Below are 17,935 nucleotides of genomic sequence, written 5' to 3' on the forward strand. Positions count from 1 at the left end.
CTTGTAAAGCTGTTTCCACCTCTGTTTCCAATGCTGTGTTGTTACATTACATCTGTCCAGATCCCGTCCCTGAGTCACAGCGTCGTCTCCCAGACCAGCTTCAGAGCAGAATATAAGTCCTCTGGTGGCCCCTCCGTCTTCCAGAAGCCTGTTAAGTTCCAGGTGGACATTGCCTTCTCTGAGGGAGAGAGGGACAGAGAAAAGGAACGAGCCGAGAGGGAAGGAAAGAGGGAAAATGGCATCTACAGTGTGACTTTCACCCTCATATCAGGTAGTGGTTCCCAAACCTGTTTGTGTTACAGTAAGACTTTTTGTGTTCTTGCAAACAACCAAGGGGCAAATCCTAACTTTCACTTAAGACGTATTGTCACTTCGTTATGCATTTGATTTCAATGGGAGTAGGATTTTCAAGAGAGAATGTGCCTTAAGCGGAAAGTATGATTTGCTTGAAGTTACAGTTTAATTTAGTCTATGATACATTTATTGGCAAAAATGTGTAATCAGTGTTTGGTAACTAATGTTTGGCATGATTTGAGCCTATAATATATCCCCAACATATACCACAAAACTGTCCAGACAGTTAACAGAACTCATTATACATGTAGGTAATTAATCTAAAATATTGATGCGGGGCAGTGTATACCTTGACTGAGTGTTTGTCTTTTTCCTTAGGTCCAAGTCGCAGGTTCAAGAGAGTGGTGGAAACGATTCAAGCCCAGCTACTTAGTACTCATGATCAGCCATCTGTGCAGGCACTGGCTGGTGAGTCTCCTCACGCACACACACACTGTTTATATCTCTGTCTTCATCAAACTCATGTCTTTTTATATTTTTCTCCCCAGATGAGAAGAATGGGCAGCTGACCTCGCGTCCGCCCAGCACCCCGACCCGGCAAAACTCCCGACGTTCGGAAGGAGGCGGGGACCGGGGCGAGAGGTGTGACCGTGGTGACGCAGGGATTGGGGGCAGTGGGAGCGTGCTTCAGAGGAGGAGCTCGGGCAAAGACAAGACCAGACTCCTTTCCTCCAACGGGACACAGTCCCAGCCCTGAGGGAACATTCTGGAAACAGACAACAGGATAGGACAGATAGAGAGAGATGACCCTAGAGAACAACACAGACAAACCCCCTCAGACTACCACTATCACCACTACCACCGTCACATCTACCAAACCACCTGACCCAGCAATCATCATCACAAACCACTGCTTCAACCTGAAACGGGCCCAACAAGATAGTTGGCCACCAAGATGGAAGAAAGAAAATAGCGGATGAGAGTAAATGTCACTCAGTGTGTCACTCGGTGTCACTCAGATTAGCTTCAGAACAGAAGACAAGATCAGAAAAATGTCTAATTGTACGTTTGAAGTACAACACATCATGCAACTGTCAACAACAATATGTAGCCAGTAAAATAAGCGGGCAGACTTATATGGGGAATGGCAGGCTCTGAATGGTTAAAGGCTAAAAAAAAATGTTTTGTTAAGTTATCTGGTCTACAACCAATAAGATGAAAACCATTGTGAAAATTCCGAAATAATATCAACAATTATAACAGTGTTTCCCAGTTGACGTGGATCCACTTTTAAGTTTTACCTAACATCGCTTTTTGGGACAGTGAGAGTGAAATATTACGGGTCAAGTCAATTCAGTGGATATCAAGGAAACAGACAGGTTGGGTCCTTTCACTGGATTCTCATTAACGATAAGTTACGAGAACAGAAACATGGTAGAATTTAAGATAATGATGAGGAAGACTGCATCAAAATCAGAATGAAGCGTCCAAATGCATCTTTGCATCCAAGTAGCTCCAAAGATGTCAATACAGCTATTTGAACAAAATAAAGACAAATATCTGTTTTTCTTTATAACTAAGCACCACAATTGTATGATTCCTAAAATGCAATTGAAACAAACTTATGAAAACCATCTTGCCTTTAAATGAGGATTAAGCAACAGATATCTCTACAGATATCACCCAAGTTGAAGAAAAATAACAGACGAGGCATGGAAGAAAGTCTCAACGCCCCCACTACAACTGACATCTGGAATATGTAGAGATTTCAAACAGATAATGGAACGATATAACTAGAATCATTAGAGTAATACTATGAATGGAACCCTCAGCAGATCCTCTGAATGATGAGCTCTGTTCACTTCAGTCCAATGGAAGATGAAGAAGATGTAGTTCACAGGAAGTTACCTTCATCGGTTGTTTATTCCAGGAGGACTGAACCAAGCACTCCACATACATTATTGTTTTCTACAGAAAACAACCAACCCTCCCTCCTCCCTCCCTTACATTCACAATATGGCCGACATGGGGCACTGAATGATGCGGCTTTTGAAAAGGCCCTAAACTGACTTGTTCTGTTAAGAGAGCAGAGGGTGGTGAGGAGGTGGAAAAGCTCATTTCAAGAAACAAAAAGAGACTTTGACTTAAGGATGACAGAGAGAAAAACATTGAAACGGCTGCACACTCATTCCCAGGAGAGGAAAGGAACAGACCACACAAAAATAATGAAATCCATTTAGTTTTTTGTTTCCTTTCACCTTTTGTTTATGTGATTTGAGCACAAATGAGTTTGATGTTTGCCGCCAACAAAATGGAGATAACGCTAACCAAGTGAATGTCAAAAACAAACACTATTGTGACAATATTTATTTATTTCATTTTATGTCGTAGATTTATTTAATATTTATTTATGTATTTATTTGTTGATTTATATATTGCAAAGAGGAAATGTAGTGGAAAGGGAAGATGCTGACAAAAATAGAGGGGAAAGTTCTGTTGGAATATTGGAACAGCATTGAAACTGACAAAATGGCTGCTGTAGTTGAAACCAGATTGAACCCTCTTTTCCAGAGCGAGTCAGAAAACAACCTCTTGTCCATTCATTCCTCAATGTTTTAGAAACCAATGCTGCAAAATTTCTTCCAGCTCTTTTTGATGTCTTTATTGTTGATTTGTCTTTGTTTGGTATAATGAAGATTTCCCATTTAAAGCAACAAAACAAAACTAATTTTAAGAAATGAACCAAGGATAGATTTGATGCTTTGGGAATTTCTGGGATGGCAAAAAATATGAAAATCTTCCATGAAGTAAATAAAAAATTATCTCATAGACATTTGAAAAAGCAGAGAGCAGGAAAGGGTAGGGATAGTAATCTCTAATTCCTTCTCTGTCATATTCTGCTAGAATGTTGTTACTTAAGCGTACAAAGATATGGACACACCACATAAAAACACTGACTGAGGGCCCAACACCACGTGCAGAACACAAGCAGTATTCACATACACACGGACCCTCCTGTTCTTTCAGAGAAAAAAAAAACTATTATAAATTTGACCTTAAAATTGGAATGCACTGTCCTAAAAGACACAAAACAAATAAAGTGGTTTCCCCCTACCATCCCTTCGCCCTTGGCCACTGCCATGCCCCCCCAACCCCTTCATTACGACCCCCCTCATACCCCTTCCCCTTGCACAGAGCACCAAAAGAAAACACAAGTTTCGTTCTAGTCGCTCCCCTAGTCCCTCCCTAGTCCCTCGTCGTCACCTTGTTGTTTCATGCCACTACCATTAAGCACCTATTATCAGTCTCACCCTGCCTCACCATTCCTTGGCTGTGACCACAGCACCAGTGACTAAGAATCACCGCTGCAAGTTATACCACGTCCCCATCAGCCATCATCACACTTCATATCAGTCGGAGTCAACACACTGCTACCGTAGGAAACAACTGCTTGTACAGCAAACAGGGCGATTATTGTAACTCTTTATTTATCATACTCTGTCTATAACAGCTGTACTGTATACTTAATTGGTGTGAATCGGCCATTTACCATGAAATACGAAAAGAGTGGGAGGCAGTCTTCCTCGATTTCCTTGCCTAGGGCTCGTCTCGCTCCCCTTCCCCACAGCAAAGAACATGGTTATTTATTGTTGACTTTAGTAGCTCACCTCTCATTGTAGCTCACACCCTTCACTCAAGGCCTTTTGGCAGGAATCATGTACCCATTTTCCTACTATCGTGACGAACCGTACGTACTGTACTGTGCTGTCTTGGATATTTTCCTTTCACATAGTCCTTTCCAGCATGGTTCCAGGAACTATTGTGAATGTGTAACCAGGCTAGCCGAGCTAGTCGCCAATGAAATGCTGCATGACACTACTCGAAAGCAATGTGGCCCCGTAGGTGATGATGACAGTGAATGTTTTTTTTACTGCATTAATATAGGTGGATCCAGCACCGTCCTGCACAGAATAGTAGTAGTAAGAGTTTGAATCGCCAGGAATTTGTTTGAGCGCCTTAAGATGATGCGTACGGAGGGAGGTACATGTCTGTTATATTTGCTCGACCTGTCAGTGTGTGTCCCCGGTGTCTGTGAGATTGTGTGTGCACGACTACTCAGAGCCCTCATCCTCCCCCACGCCACATTCTAGGTCAGAGGTCAGGGTCATTTGAATGGGAGATAGATGTGACACAAGACCCACGACCCCACAGTCTTTAATTTTCCATTACCCTGTGCTAAAAAACAGAGTTAGTGGGAGACCGTGTTACCCTTACCGTTTGTATAGGTGGGGTAGGCCTCCCTGCCCAGCTCTGTTGCTTCACGTTTAAAAGAGTTTGGCTTCTATTGGTTTCAATTGGCGTTGTTGAGGCCAGAGGGCCTGGACGTTGCTGTTACTGAGAGATTTGACACCCCGCCTTGCCTCGCCTGAAAACAAAAACTAGGGGAAATGCTTGCTGGAGACACAACTAGAGCGAAACCCTTAGACATTCTGTGTAAATAACCGTTCAAAGTAAACGATGGGATGAGGGGAGCTGTTTCAACCCCATTGTGGGTGAATCTTACTGCAACCACCCCAACTCCCTCCTTGCCCCCTTCCTACACCCTCATCTCTTCCCCCTCTATCTCTTCTTAAACCCCCCCACCCTCTCATCCAGATGAAAATACCTCAACCCAACCCCATCCTTATATAATCACACCCCTATCCATTGTATACAGTAAGTATGAAACCATATCTTGATTCTTTATTCACACTGTACTCACAATATGATTATTGTCATCATTATTGATCATTCCAAGATTGTAAAATTGTAATCCCCCCTTCATACACAGTAGAACAAAACAATTCGTAAATATTTAAAACAGTAATGTGGGGGGAAAAAACATGATGAGGATGATTATATAAGAAATGTCTGTATTATATAAAAAAAAAATGAAAGTGCACTATTATGATTATTATTGCCTGTGATAAATAAAGAACAATAAACTACATCAGAAGTAAAGAAACGGTGCCTCAATTCCTACTCTTCTATTAATTAGGATTACTGACCATAAATTGTGATCAAACATCATCTGCGTTTTGTTATGGTTGAACAGAATAATTTTCTTTAGCAAAAATAGTATTTAAAGATAAATATATATATATATATATATATATATATAATATTGCCAAATGTAGACTATACCGTGTAGCAACAGGACAGATCCCGGGTCTGTTTTTTGGATGTGTAAATTGATTGATCATTTACTGTATTGACTCGCAAAGGGTGTAAATACACTCGCAAAGGGTGTTTACCACGTGCCATGTGACAAAAAAAAGATACAGGGTTGTGAGAGTTAAGTCATCCATGTATGTGGCTCTCTGGCGCCACTGCCCACCTACTCCAGTCTGTTTTCACTGGAAATGACAGGAGTGGTTGAAGAAAAAAAAGAGATTCGGTGTTTGAATAACTTCTTATTTGGTGTGCTTTTATGACAAGACATTTCAGGATTAAACAGGTATTTATATAAAAATTGTTGCTATCCGTGTTGTTTTTCTTTTGTGCGTGGTTTCCAGTGTGCTTGGATACACACATTTAATTCCTGCACCAGCAGCTGTGCTTTTGTTGGCTTTTGTGTGTAGCGAGCGATGGATGTACGATATTGAATGAACCCACCATTCGTTCTAGGGACGCAGAACCACGGTTGGGGAGCACCGGATGACTTTTTGTAACGGATTACCGTTACAAAAACAAAACGGTAATTGTAATCCATTACCAGCAAAAACATTGTAATCAGATTACAGATACTTTTGAAAAACTAGATTACTTTTTCATTTCAAAAGGGATGTTTGCGAAACACTTCTGTTTTTTCAATGCCATCCAATTCAGCATTGAAAAAAGGCGCATATGTAAGTTTGTTCCACCTGGGCGAGTCTGACCACAAATCAGAGACCACTATGAAACACACCAAACGTGTTTGATGGAACGTGGGAAAAGAGCAGGAATAGGCGTTTGTAGGCTACAGTCCATGTAAATCACAGTGCTGCTCTCATTTAGCTATTTGCGCCTTACAGATTGTGGTTATTGTGGGATGGCTGTTCACACATCTAAATGTGAATCCAATAATGGTTGAATTCAAGAAATATATAATAAATATATATGTATATCCACAAATATTGACCACTAAGACCGCCATACTCCCATTGACTATAATGGGGAATCTTGCTTTCTAAAAACATTATCTGCCTTGAACTTGAAGATGTAGACCAGGGCTCTCCTACCTTGTTCCTGGCAAGCTTCCCTCCTGTAGGTTTTCGCTCCAACCCCTGTTGTAATTAACCTGATTCAACCTATCAACCAGCTAATTATTAGAATCAGGTGCACTAGATTAGTGTTGGAGTGAAAATCTAGAGGACAGTAGATCTCCAGGAACAGGATTGGAGAGCCCTGAGGTAGTCCATCAGTAAACTATTTTATGCAACTGTACGGTCCTGTTTCTATAGTGATGGTACTGTAGTTCTAACTGTAATTTCCTGTTTAATAGATGATTGTATGTGACTCTGGTCCTGTTTCCATAGCGATGGCAGAAGCCATCTGTGACTCTAGACTACTAGTAGAGTGAAATATGTGAATGTGACTAAGTAGAGCAGGTTATTGTATGCAACTCTGGTCCTGTTTCCATAGAAATTGCGTAGGCCCACCAGGCAGTGGCGTTCCAGTTCACCATCACCCCCGAGGGGATTGGCCTGCGCCTTTACTAAGAGGCCCTGTCCCAGATTTACCTCTCTGGCCTGCGCTCCTGGATCAGCCGCATGAGGGTAAGGAAGGACCAAGGAGGGTTAGGGAGGTTGTGGGTGTCAGATAATAATGGTGCTGAGACATCTTTGCAGTATTTTTGTGTGTGTTATTTCTTACATTATTTGCTCAGAACGTATCTTGCATTATTACCCAACATCCACTTTACAACAAGAGTATAGCCTGACTGGCTGGCATGAAAATGAACCACTGAAAAAGCATCCTCCATTTGCTATTTAAGTACACAGTTTCCACCCCCCCCCCCCCCCCCCCCCCCCCCCTGGCCCTGTGCAGAGATAGGTGCATGAAATTGGTTCATTCTAAATCAAAACTAATTTCACACATATATTATTTAGTCTATGTAAAGACAATATTAAATTAAGAATAGTCTGACAGGTGACAATATTAATAATACATCATTCACAAGTAATAATATTGTCACCTATCAGACTATTCTTAATTTAATTGTATCACTTGTGAAGGCAAGAAAGAGTGCATGCCTTTTTTTGTGACTTTTTCAAATCATAGTTGCACACCTCATGTAGCCTAGGCAATAGGCCTATGTGTTTTGATAAGGTTTGTATCACAACTAAAGTGGACAAATAACTTCTTAAAATGAAGCACATTAATCCGCTTTACAACCGGTGTAGAGCCTTAGAATAGGTCAATTTATATACTATGGGGGATAGTAGATTGATATATGCTAGTGGTTATGCTGTTCATTAGGCCGACTCATCTTATTGGCTGATGAATACGAAATGTGTTCTTCTAACATCTTCAATGTGCGCCTCGGAATTCGATAAGGACGGAGTTGTATCTATATCCACTTGTAACGTGTCGTGTTTTTGGCTATGCCAGATTAAGTGATATGACATGCTATTCTATAAAATCATTTCTCTGTAATTAATATTACCTGATTAAGCTAATCATGTAAATGTAATTAACTAGAAAGTCAGGGCACCACGAAAGAATGTTTATAGAGCTGTTATCTTCTGAATAAACTCTTAAAGACCTGGTAATCTTTTGCGTCAATAGCAGTCAATATTTAATCGTCACCTTATTTAGTCTCATCTGAATGTTGTACATTTTTGGTTATCTTCACGAACCCTGGCTAACAAGTTGAATCAGCAATACAAAATGTGGTTTAATTGTTTATTTACTAAATACCTAAATAATCACACAGAATTACATCTACACAGAATGGATCATACATTGATTACAAATTATGTCATAAAGGAAAACGGACGGAACAGGTATGACAGCTGGTTACACAAAGAAAGGGTGTTTGGTTTGAGTGAAAGTGTGGGAAGACTGAGGAGCAAAAAGGTTTTGTGTCTCTATCAGGCCGTAGGCAGCTATGCTATCGTAAATGCAGTATCTTATGCAGTCTAAATAACCGCCCATTTGAAAAAGGAAAATGCAATAAATATTTACTCTGAGCTGCGCATCGGTAGATTGGTCGTAGATAGAAGGCGGGGTGGTCCAGCATGGATCTCAGGTCCTCTGAAGAATGTCTAGTGGTCAGCTGGAGCGTGGTAGAAAGAATACTCTGTCTGTCCTCTCCTAGCCCACGTTTATCGGGCGGAGAGGGTATCACTTCTTTAGTGAGTAAGAGTTCAAAGTTCATACCAAAGCTTTTTCTTTGCAACTCTGCCTAGAAGGCCAGCATCGCGGAGTCGCCTCTTCACTGTTGACGTTGAGACTGGTGTTTTGCGGGTACAATTTTATGAAGCTGCCAGTTGAGGACTTGTGAGGTGTCTGTTTCTCAAACTAGACACTCTAATGTACTTGTCCTCTTGCTCAGTTGTGCACCAGGGCCTCCCACTCCTCTTTCTATTCTGGTTAGGGCCAGTTTGCTCTGTTCTGTGAAGGGAGTAGTACACAGTGTTGTACGAGATCTTCAGTTTCTTGGCAATTTCTTGCAAGAACAAGAATAGACTGACGAGTTTCAGAAGAAAGGTCTTTGTTTCTGGCTATTTTGAGCCTGTAATCGAACCCACAAATGCTGATGCTCCACATACTCAACTAGTCTAAAGAAGGACAGTTTTATTGCTTCTTTAATCAGAACAACAGTTTTCAGCTGTGCTAACATAATTGCAAAATAGTTTTTTTCTATTGGTCAATTAGCCTTTTAAAATGATAACCTTGGAGTAGCTACGTCCCATTGGAACACAGGAGTGATGGTTGCTGATAATGGGCATCTGTATGCCTACAGTTGAAGTCGGATGTTTACATACGCCTTAGCCAAATACATTTCAACTCAGTTTTTCACAATTTCGAACATTTAATCCTAGTAAAAATTCCCTGTTTTAGGTCAGTTAGGATCACCACTTCATATTAAGAATGTGAAATATCAGAATAATAGTAGAGAGAGATTTATTTAAGCTTTTATTTCTTTCATCACATTCCCAGTGGGTCAGAAGTTTACATACACTCAATTAGTATTTGGTAACATTGAATTTAAATGGTTTAACTTGGGTCAAATGTTTTGGGTAGCCTTCCACAAGCTTCCCACAATAAGTTGAGTGAATTTTGGCCCATTCTTCCTGACAGAGCTTGTGTAACTGAGTCAGATTTGTAGGCCTCCTTGCTCGCACATGCTTTTTCAGTTCTGCCCACAAATTGTCTATGGGATTGAGGTCAGGGCTTTGTGATGGCCACTCCAATACCTTGACTTTGTTGTCTTTAAGCAATTTTGCCACAACTTGGAAAATATGCTTGGCGTCATTGTCCATTTGGAAGACCCATTTGCGACCAAGCTTTAACTTCCTAACTGATGCCTTGAGATGTTGCTTCAATATATCCACATAATTTTCCTTCCTCATGATGCCATCTATTTTGTGAAGTGCACCAGTCCCTCCTGCAACAAAGCACCCCCACAACATGATGCTGCACCCCCCGTGCTTCACGGTTGGGAGGGTGTTCTTCAGGCTTGCAAGCCTCCCTCTTTTTCCTCCAAACATAACGATGGTCATTATGACCAAACAGTTCTATTTTTGTTTCATCAGACCAGAGGACATTTCTCCAAAAAGTATGATATTTTTCCCCATGCAGTTGCAAACGGTAGTCTGGCTTTTTTATGAAGGTTTTGGAGCAGTGGCTTCTTCCTTGCTTAGCGGCCGTTCGGGTTATGTCGATATAGGACTTTTTTTAATGTATATATAGATAATTTTGTATCCGCTTCCTCCAGCATCTTCACAAGGTTCTTTGCTGTTGTTCTGGGATTTGCACTTGGATTTGAACTTTTCGCACCAAAGTACGGTCATCTCTAGGAGACCGAACACGTCTCCTTCCTGAGCTGTATTTTTTATTTCACCTTTATTTATCCAGGTAGGCAAGTTGAGAATAAGTTCTCATTTAATATTGCGACCTGGCCAAGATAACAGAGTTACACATGGAGTAAAACAAACATACAGTCAATAATACAGTAGAAAAATAAGTCTATATACAATGTGAGCAAATGAGGTGAGATAAGGGAGGTAAAGGCAAAGAAAAGGCCATGGTGGCAAAGTAAATACAATATAGCAAGTAAAACACTGGAATGGTAGATTTGCAGTGGAAGAATGTGCAAGGTAGAGATATAAATAATGTGGTTCAAAGGAGCAAAATAAATAAATACAGTAGGGGGAGAGGTAGTTCTTTGGGCTAAATTATAGATGGGCTATGTACAGGTGCAGTAATCTGTGAGCTGCTCTGACAGCTGGTGCTTAAAGCTAGTGAGGGAGATAAGTGTTTTTGTAGTTCGTTCCAGTCATTGGCAGCAGAGAACTGGAAGGAGAGGCGGAAGGAAGAATTGGTTTTGGGGGTGACCAGAGAGATATACTTGCTGGAGTGCGTGCTACAGGTGGGTGCTGCTATGGTGACCAGTGAGCTGAGATAAGGGGGGACTTTACCTAGCAGGGTCTTGTAGATGACCTGGAGCCAGTGGGTTTGGCGACGAGTATGAAGCGAGGGCCATGACGGCTGCGTGGTCCCATGGTGTTTATACTTGCATACTATTGTTTGTACAGATGAACATGGTACCTTCAGGCGTTTGGAAATTGCTCCCAAGGATGAACCAGACTTGTGGAGGTCTACAAGTCTTGGCTGATTTATTTTGATTTTCTCATGATGTCAAGCAGAGAGGCACTGAGTTTTAAGGTAGGCCTTGAAATACATCCACAGGTACACCTCCAATTCACTCAAATTATGTCAATTAGCCTATCAGAAGCTTCTAAAGCCATGACATCTTTTTTCTGGAATTTTCCAAGCTGTTTAACCTTTTTGGGATAGCATTTTCACTTTTGGATGAATAGCGTGCCCAGAGTGAACTGCCTCCTACTCTGTCCCAGATGCTAATATATGCATATTATTATTAGTATTGGATAGAAACCACTCTGAAGGTTCTACAACTGTTTGAATGATGTCTGTGAGTATAACAGAACTCATATGACAGGCGAAAACCTGAGAAAGATCCAACCAGGAAGTGGGACATCTGAGGTTTGTAGTTGTTCAAAGCTTTTCCTACCGAATACACATTGAGATATGGATAAAGTTGCACTTCCTACGGCTTCCACTAGATGTCAACCATCTTTAGAAACTTGAATGAGGATTCTACTATAAAGGAGGGGCTCATGAGACTTCTTTGAGTCAGTGGTCTGGCAGAGTGCCTTGGTCTCATGACGCACGCTCCTGACAGAGTTACCTCTCGTTCCACTGCTTTTCTGAAGACAAAGGAATTCTCCGTTTGGAACATTATTGATGTTTTATGTTAAAAACATCCTAAATATTGATTCCATACATCGTTTGACATTTTTCTAAGGGACTGTAACGGAACTTTTAGGGGACTGTAACGGAACTTTTTTTTGAGTTTTTGTCTGGATGAAGTGCCTGCGCCTCATGAAGATGGATTGCTGGGCTGAACACGCTAACAAGTGGCTATTTGGACATAAATTACTGACTTTATGGAACTTTATGGAACAAATCAGTCATTTATTGTCAACCTGGGATTCCTGGGAGTGCCTTCTGATGAAGATCATCAAAGGTAAGTGAATATTTATGGTGTTGTTTCTAACTTTGTTGACTCCAAAATGGTCAGATATTCCTCTGGCTGTTTTGGGTTCTGAGCGCCGTTCTCAGATTATGCTTTTTCCGTAAAGTTTTTTTAAAATCTGACACAGCGGTTGCATTAAGGAGAAGTCAATCTTTAATTACGTGAATAACACTTGTATCTTTTATCAATGTTTATTATGAGAATTTCTGCAAAATCACCAGATGTTTTGGAATCAAAACATTACTGCACGTAAGGCACCTATGTAAACTGAGATTTTTGGATATAAATATGCACATTATAGAACAAAACATACATGTATTGTGTAACATGATGTCCTATGAGTGTCATCTGATGAAGATCATCAAAGGTTAGTGATTAATTTTATCTATATTTCTGCTTTTTGTGACTCCTATCTTTGGCTGGAAAAATGGCTGTGGTTTTTTGACTTGGCTATGACCTAACATATGTTTTTTTTTTTAATTGGACACGATGGGTAGATTAACAAGATGTGTATCTTTCATTTGCTGGTTTGGACTTGTTAATGTGTGAAAGTTACAAATTTCTCAAAAATATTTTTGAATTTTGCTCGCTGCCTTTTCAGCGGAATGTTGTCAAGGAACCGTTGCGCTAGAAAGGTTAAAGGCACAGTCAACTTAGTTTCTGTAAACTTTTGGAAAAATGACTTGTGTCATGCACAAAGTAGATGTCCTAACCGACTTGCCAAAACTATAACAAGAAATTTTGTGGAGTGATTGAAAAACAAATTTTAATGACTACAACCTAAGTGTATGTAAACTTCCGACTTCAGTGCAGTCGTGAACAAAAGTTTTGAGAATGACACAAATATTAATTTTCACAAAGTCTGCTGCCTCAGTCTGTATGCTGGCAATTTGCATATACTCCAGAATGTTATGAAGAGTGATCAGATGAATTGCAATGAATTGCAAAGTCCCTCTTTGCCATGTAAATTAACTGATTCCCGAAAAAACATTTCCACTGCATTTCAGCCCTGCCACAAAAGACCAGCTGACATCATGTCAGTGATTCTCTCGTTAACACAGGTGTGAGTGTTAATGAGGACAAGGCTGGAGATCACTCTGTCATGCTGATTGAGTTTGAATAACAGACTGGAAGCTTCAAAAGGAGGGTGGTGCTTGGAATCATTGTTCTTCCTCTGTCAACCATGGTTACCTACAAGGAAACACGTGCCTTCATCATTGCTTTGCACAAAAATGGCTTCACACGCAAGGATATTGCTGCCAGTAAGATTTCACCCAAATCAACCATTTATTGGATCACCAAGAACTTCAAGGAGAGCGGTTCAATTGTTGTGAAGAAGGCTTCAGGGCACCCAAGAAAGTCCAGCATGCGCCAGGACCATTTCCTAAAGTTGATTCAGCTGCGGGATCGGGGCACCACCAGTACAGAGCTTGCTCAGGAATGGCAGCAGGCAGGTGTGAGTGCATCTGCACGCACAGTGAGGCAAAGACTATTGGAGGATGGCCTGGTGTTAAGAAGGGCAGCAAAGAAGCCACTTCTCTCCAGGAAAAACATCAGGGACAGACTGATATTCTGCAAAAGGTACAGGGATAGGACTGCTGAGGACTGGGGTAAAGTAATTTACTCTGATGTATCCCCTTTCTGATGGTTTGGGGCATCCGGAAAAAAGCTTGTCCGGAGAAGACAAGGTGAGCGCTACCATCAGTCCTGTGTCATGCCAACAGTAAAGCATCCTGAGACCATTCATGTGCGGGGTTGCTTCTCAGCCAAGGGAGTGGGCTCACTCACAATTCTTTCTAAGAACACAGCCATCAATAAAGAATGGTACCAGCACATCCTCAGAGAGCAACTTCTCCCAACCATCCAGGAACAGTTTGGTAACGAACAATGCCTTTTCCAGCATGATGGAGCACCTTGCCATAAGGCAAAAGTGATAACTAAGTGGCTCGGGGAACAAAACATAGATGTTTCGGGTCCATGGCCAGGAAACTCTCCAGACCTTAATCCCATTAAGAACTTGTGGTCAATCCTCAAGAGGCGGGTGGACAAACAAAAACCCACAAAGTCTGACAAACTCCAAGCATTGATTATGCAAGAATGGGCTGATCAGTGTGGCCCAGAAGTTAATTGACAGCATGCCAGGGCAGATTGCAGAGGTCTTGAAAAAGATGGGTCAACACTGCAAATATTGATTATTTGCATCAACTTCATGTAATTACTATTCCATAGTAACATCTGACAAAAATATATAAAGACACTGAAGCAGCAAACTTTGTGTAAATTAAATATTTGTGTCATTCTCAAAACTTTTGGCCACAACTGTAGATAGTCCATTAAAAATCAGCCGTTTCCAGCAACAATAGTAATTTACAACATTTAACAATGTCTACACTGTATTTCTGATCAATTTGATGTTATTTTAATGGACCAAAAATGAGCTTTTCTTTCAAAAACAAGGACATTTCTAGGTGACCTCCAACTTTTGTTATATATATATATATATATATACATATATATGTGTATATATATATATATATATATATATATATATATATATATGTATATTTTATATCACCACCTTTATGGGTTCTTCACTATTTCACCATTATACATATTTAATACTTTCTTTACTTTTCCTCAGGTAACCATATCCAATTCATCCTATATACTGACACTGTATGTTTTTCTACTGGTCTTTAAGTATCCTGTACACTGACCTTTACCTGTGTATTTTCTACCAGTCCTACCATTTCATATTCTATATACAGTATATTCATACTGTGGCCTTCTTCTGTGGTGACAGAACAGGTTGATCAAAGGGGTGTACCCCGCCAGCCCTTCCTTCTGGCTGTTTGATGTCATAGCAATCCTGGCCACCATGTACATGTGCTCTGACCCCTCTGAAGGATTCAAATTGTCCCCCACCATTGATTATGTTGTTATTAGTTTGCTAACGTGCCATTTTAATTATGCTCACTGTATAGGTGAATATTGAGGCCTCTGTCTGTGTCTAGCTCTCTGCCAAAACCTGCAGCCCCATGTCTGTGAGAGAAGGTGAGAAAAGGGATTGAGGATGATAGCGAGACACAGAGCGACAGTGTCTGTTTTTCTCTGAAAAAAAGGGCAGATTTGCATGCCACTGAGACAGGTTCTCAGAAACCTTGTGTTAAGAATAACTTGTTCTTTTAGCTGCACATGCAGGATTTTACATGAGATCATACCATAAGGTGTGATCTCGGGTATATAAGATGCTGTCTTTTGTAATGGGCAGAACTCAGGAGAATTATCAGTATGTTTGATCTTTGACTTCTGTCTACAGCTGTATTCTAATTAAAATATCTTAATTTTATATGTGCACATTTTGAGTGTTCCTTATTTGTTAAGTAAATAATGGAGCCCAGAAAAGTGGAACCAACACCTCCATGGGCATCATTGCCAAAATCCAGGTGCACCTGCCCTTCAGGTAACTAGCTATATCACTCACTACCTCTGCCTGTGCGGTAACTACATCATACACTGTACTAAATAGGAAGATTAGGAAGAAAGAGGCAAGTAGGGGGAGGGAGTGAGATGGGGGAGGGGGGATAGTTACTTTGTGTAGTAGATGCTATACACATTGATTGACTGACTGACTGACTGACTACAGATCATGTTAACTACATCTCACTATAAAATCATATAATATAAAATATTCCCTCCGCATGGCAATCAAACAAGCTAAGCGTCAGTATAGAGACAAAGTAGAGTCGCAATTCAACGGCTCAGACACAAGAGGTATGTGGCAGGGTCTACAGTCAATCACGGACTACAAAGCAAAAACCAGCCCCGTCGCGGACCAGGATGTCTTGCTCCCAGGCAAACTAGATACATGTTTTGCTCGCTTTGAGGACAATACAGTGCCACTGACACCGCCCTCTACCAAAACCTGTGGACTCTCCTTCACTGCAGCCGACGTGAGTAAAACATTTACAGCCGACGTGTTAACCCTTGCAAGGCTGCAGGCCCAGACGGCATCCCCAACCGCGTCCTCAGAGCATGCACAGACCAGCTGGCTGGTGTGTTTACGGACATATTCAATCAATCCTTATCACAGTCTGCTGTTCCCACATGCTTCAAGAGGGCCACCATTGTTCCTGTTCCCAAGAAAGCTAAGGTAACTGAGCTAAACGACTACCGTCCCGTAGCACTTCCGTCATCATGAAGTGCTTTGAGAGACTAGTCACTCCCATTTGCTTACCGCCCCAATAGGTCCACAGACGACGCATGTTTATGTTTTATCTGTCGGCCGCACTCAGGCTCTGTGTAGTTAATCCGACCCTCTCTGCCTAGTCAACGCCATTTTACCTGCTGTTGTTGTGCTAGCTGATTAGCTGTTGTTGACTCACCTACTGTTTTAGCTAGCTCTCCCAATCAACACCTGTGATTACTGTATGCCTCGCTGTATGTCTCTCTCAAATGTCAATATGCCTTGTATACTGTTGTTCAGGTTAGTTATCATTGTTTTAGTTTACAATGGAGCCCCTAGTTCCACTGTTCATACCCCTGATACCTCCTTTTTCCCACCTCCCACACATGCGGTGACCTCACCCATTACAACCAGCATGTCCAGAGATACAACCTCTCTTATCATCACCCAGTACCTGGGCTTACTTCCGCTGTACTCGCACCCCACCATACCCCTGTCTGCGCATTATGCCCTGAATATATTCTACCATGCCCAGAAATCTGTGCCTTTTATTCTTTGTTCCCAACGCTCTAGGCGACCAGTTTTGATAGCCTTTAGCCGCACCCTCATACTGCTCCTCCTCTGTTCCGCGGGTGATGTGGAGGTAAACCCAGGCCCTGCATGTCCCCAGGCACCCTCATTTGTTGACTTCGGTGATCGAAAAAGCCTTGGTTTCATGCATGTCAACATCAGAAGCCTCCTCCCTAAGTTTGTTTTACTCACTGCTTTAGCACACTCTGCTAACCCTGATGTCCTTGCCATGTCTGAATCCTGGCTCAGGAAGGCCACCAAAAATTCTGAGATTTCCATACCCAACTATAACATTTTCCGTCAAGATAGAACTGCCAAGGGGGGAGGAGTTGCAGTCTACTGCAGAGATAGCCTGCAAAGTAATGTCATATTTTCCAGGTCCATACCCAAACAGTTCGAACTAGAAATAAGTCTCCCACTGTTGCCGCCTGCTACCGACCCCCCTCAGCTCCCAGCTGTGCCCTGGACACCATTTGTGAATTGATCGCTTCCCATCTAGCTTCAGAGTTTGTTCTGTTAGGTGACCTAAACTGGGATATGCTTAATAACACCCCGGCAGTCCTACAATCTAAGCTAGATGCCCTCAATCTCACACAAATCATCAAGGAACCCACCAGGTACAACACTAAATATGTAAACAAGGGCACCCTCATAGACGTCATCCTGACCAACTGGCCCTCCAAATACACCTCCGCTGTCTTCAACCAGGATCTCAGCGATCACTGCCTCATTGCCTGTATCTGCTATGGATCCGCAGTCAAACGACCACCCCTCATCACTGTCAAACGCTCCCTAAAACACTTCTGTGAGCAGGCCTTTCTAATCGACCTGGCCCAGGTATCCTGGAAGGATATTGACCTCATCCCGTCAGTTGAGGATGCCTGGTCATTCTTTAAAAGGGCATGCTGTCCGGTCCTCTGGCAGTCTCTATGGGGGTGCCACAGGGTTCAATTCTCGGGCTGACTCTTTTCTCTGTATATATCAAAGATGTTGCTCTTGCTGCGGGCGATTCCCTGATCCACCTCTACGCAGACGACACCATTCTGTATACTTCCGGCCCGTCCTTGGACACTGTGCTA

The 17,935-nt window shown here is 41.7% G+C and overlaps 1 protein-coding gene and 1 pseudogene across 7 annotated transcripts in view; both read left to right on the top strand.

Annotated features, from left to right (window-relative positions):
* The window catches only part of LOC110521020 (serine/threonine-protein kinase BRSK2), a 29,484-nt gene extending 24,194 nt beyond the window's left edge, over nucleotides 1-5,290 (top strand). For 5 of the 7 annotated variants that reach the window (XM_036968883.1, XM_036968887.1, XM_036968885.1 and 2 more), the window contains 3 exons: nucleotides 61-274; nucleotides 673-762; nucleotides 843-5,290. In XM_036968883.1, coding sequence (XP_036824778.1) covers nucleotides 61-274; nucleotides 673-762; nucleotides 843-1,051 — 513 coding nt within the window. In that variant the 3' untranslated portion in view covers nucleotides 1,052-5,290. The remainder of the gene's footprint in view (nucleotides 1-60; nucleotides 275-672; nucleotides 763-842) is intronic. The other 2 variants (XM_036968884.1, XM_036968889.1) reach the window with 1 other exon arrangement.
* The window catches only part of LOC110521021, a 28,304-nt pseudogene continuing 11,466 nt past the window's right edge, over nucleotides 1,098-17,935 (top strand).

Source organism: Oncorhynchus mykiss, chromosome 30 (genome assembly GCF_013265735.2).
Source record: "Oncorhynchus mykiss isolate Arlee chromosome 30, USDA_OmykA_1.1, whole genome shotgun sequence".
Classification (NCBI taxonomy): Eukaryota; Metazoa; Chordata; class Actinopteri; order Salmoniformes; family Salmonidae; genus Oncorhynchus; species Oncorhynchus mykiss.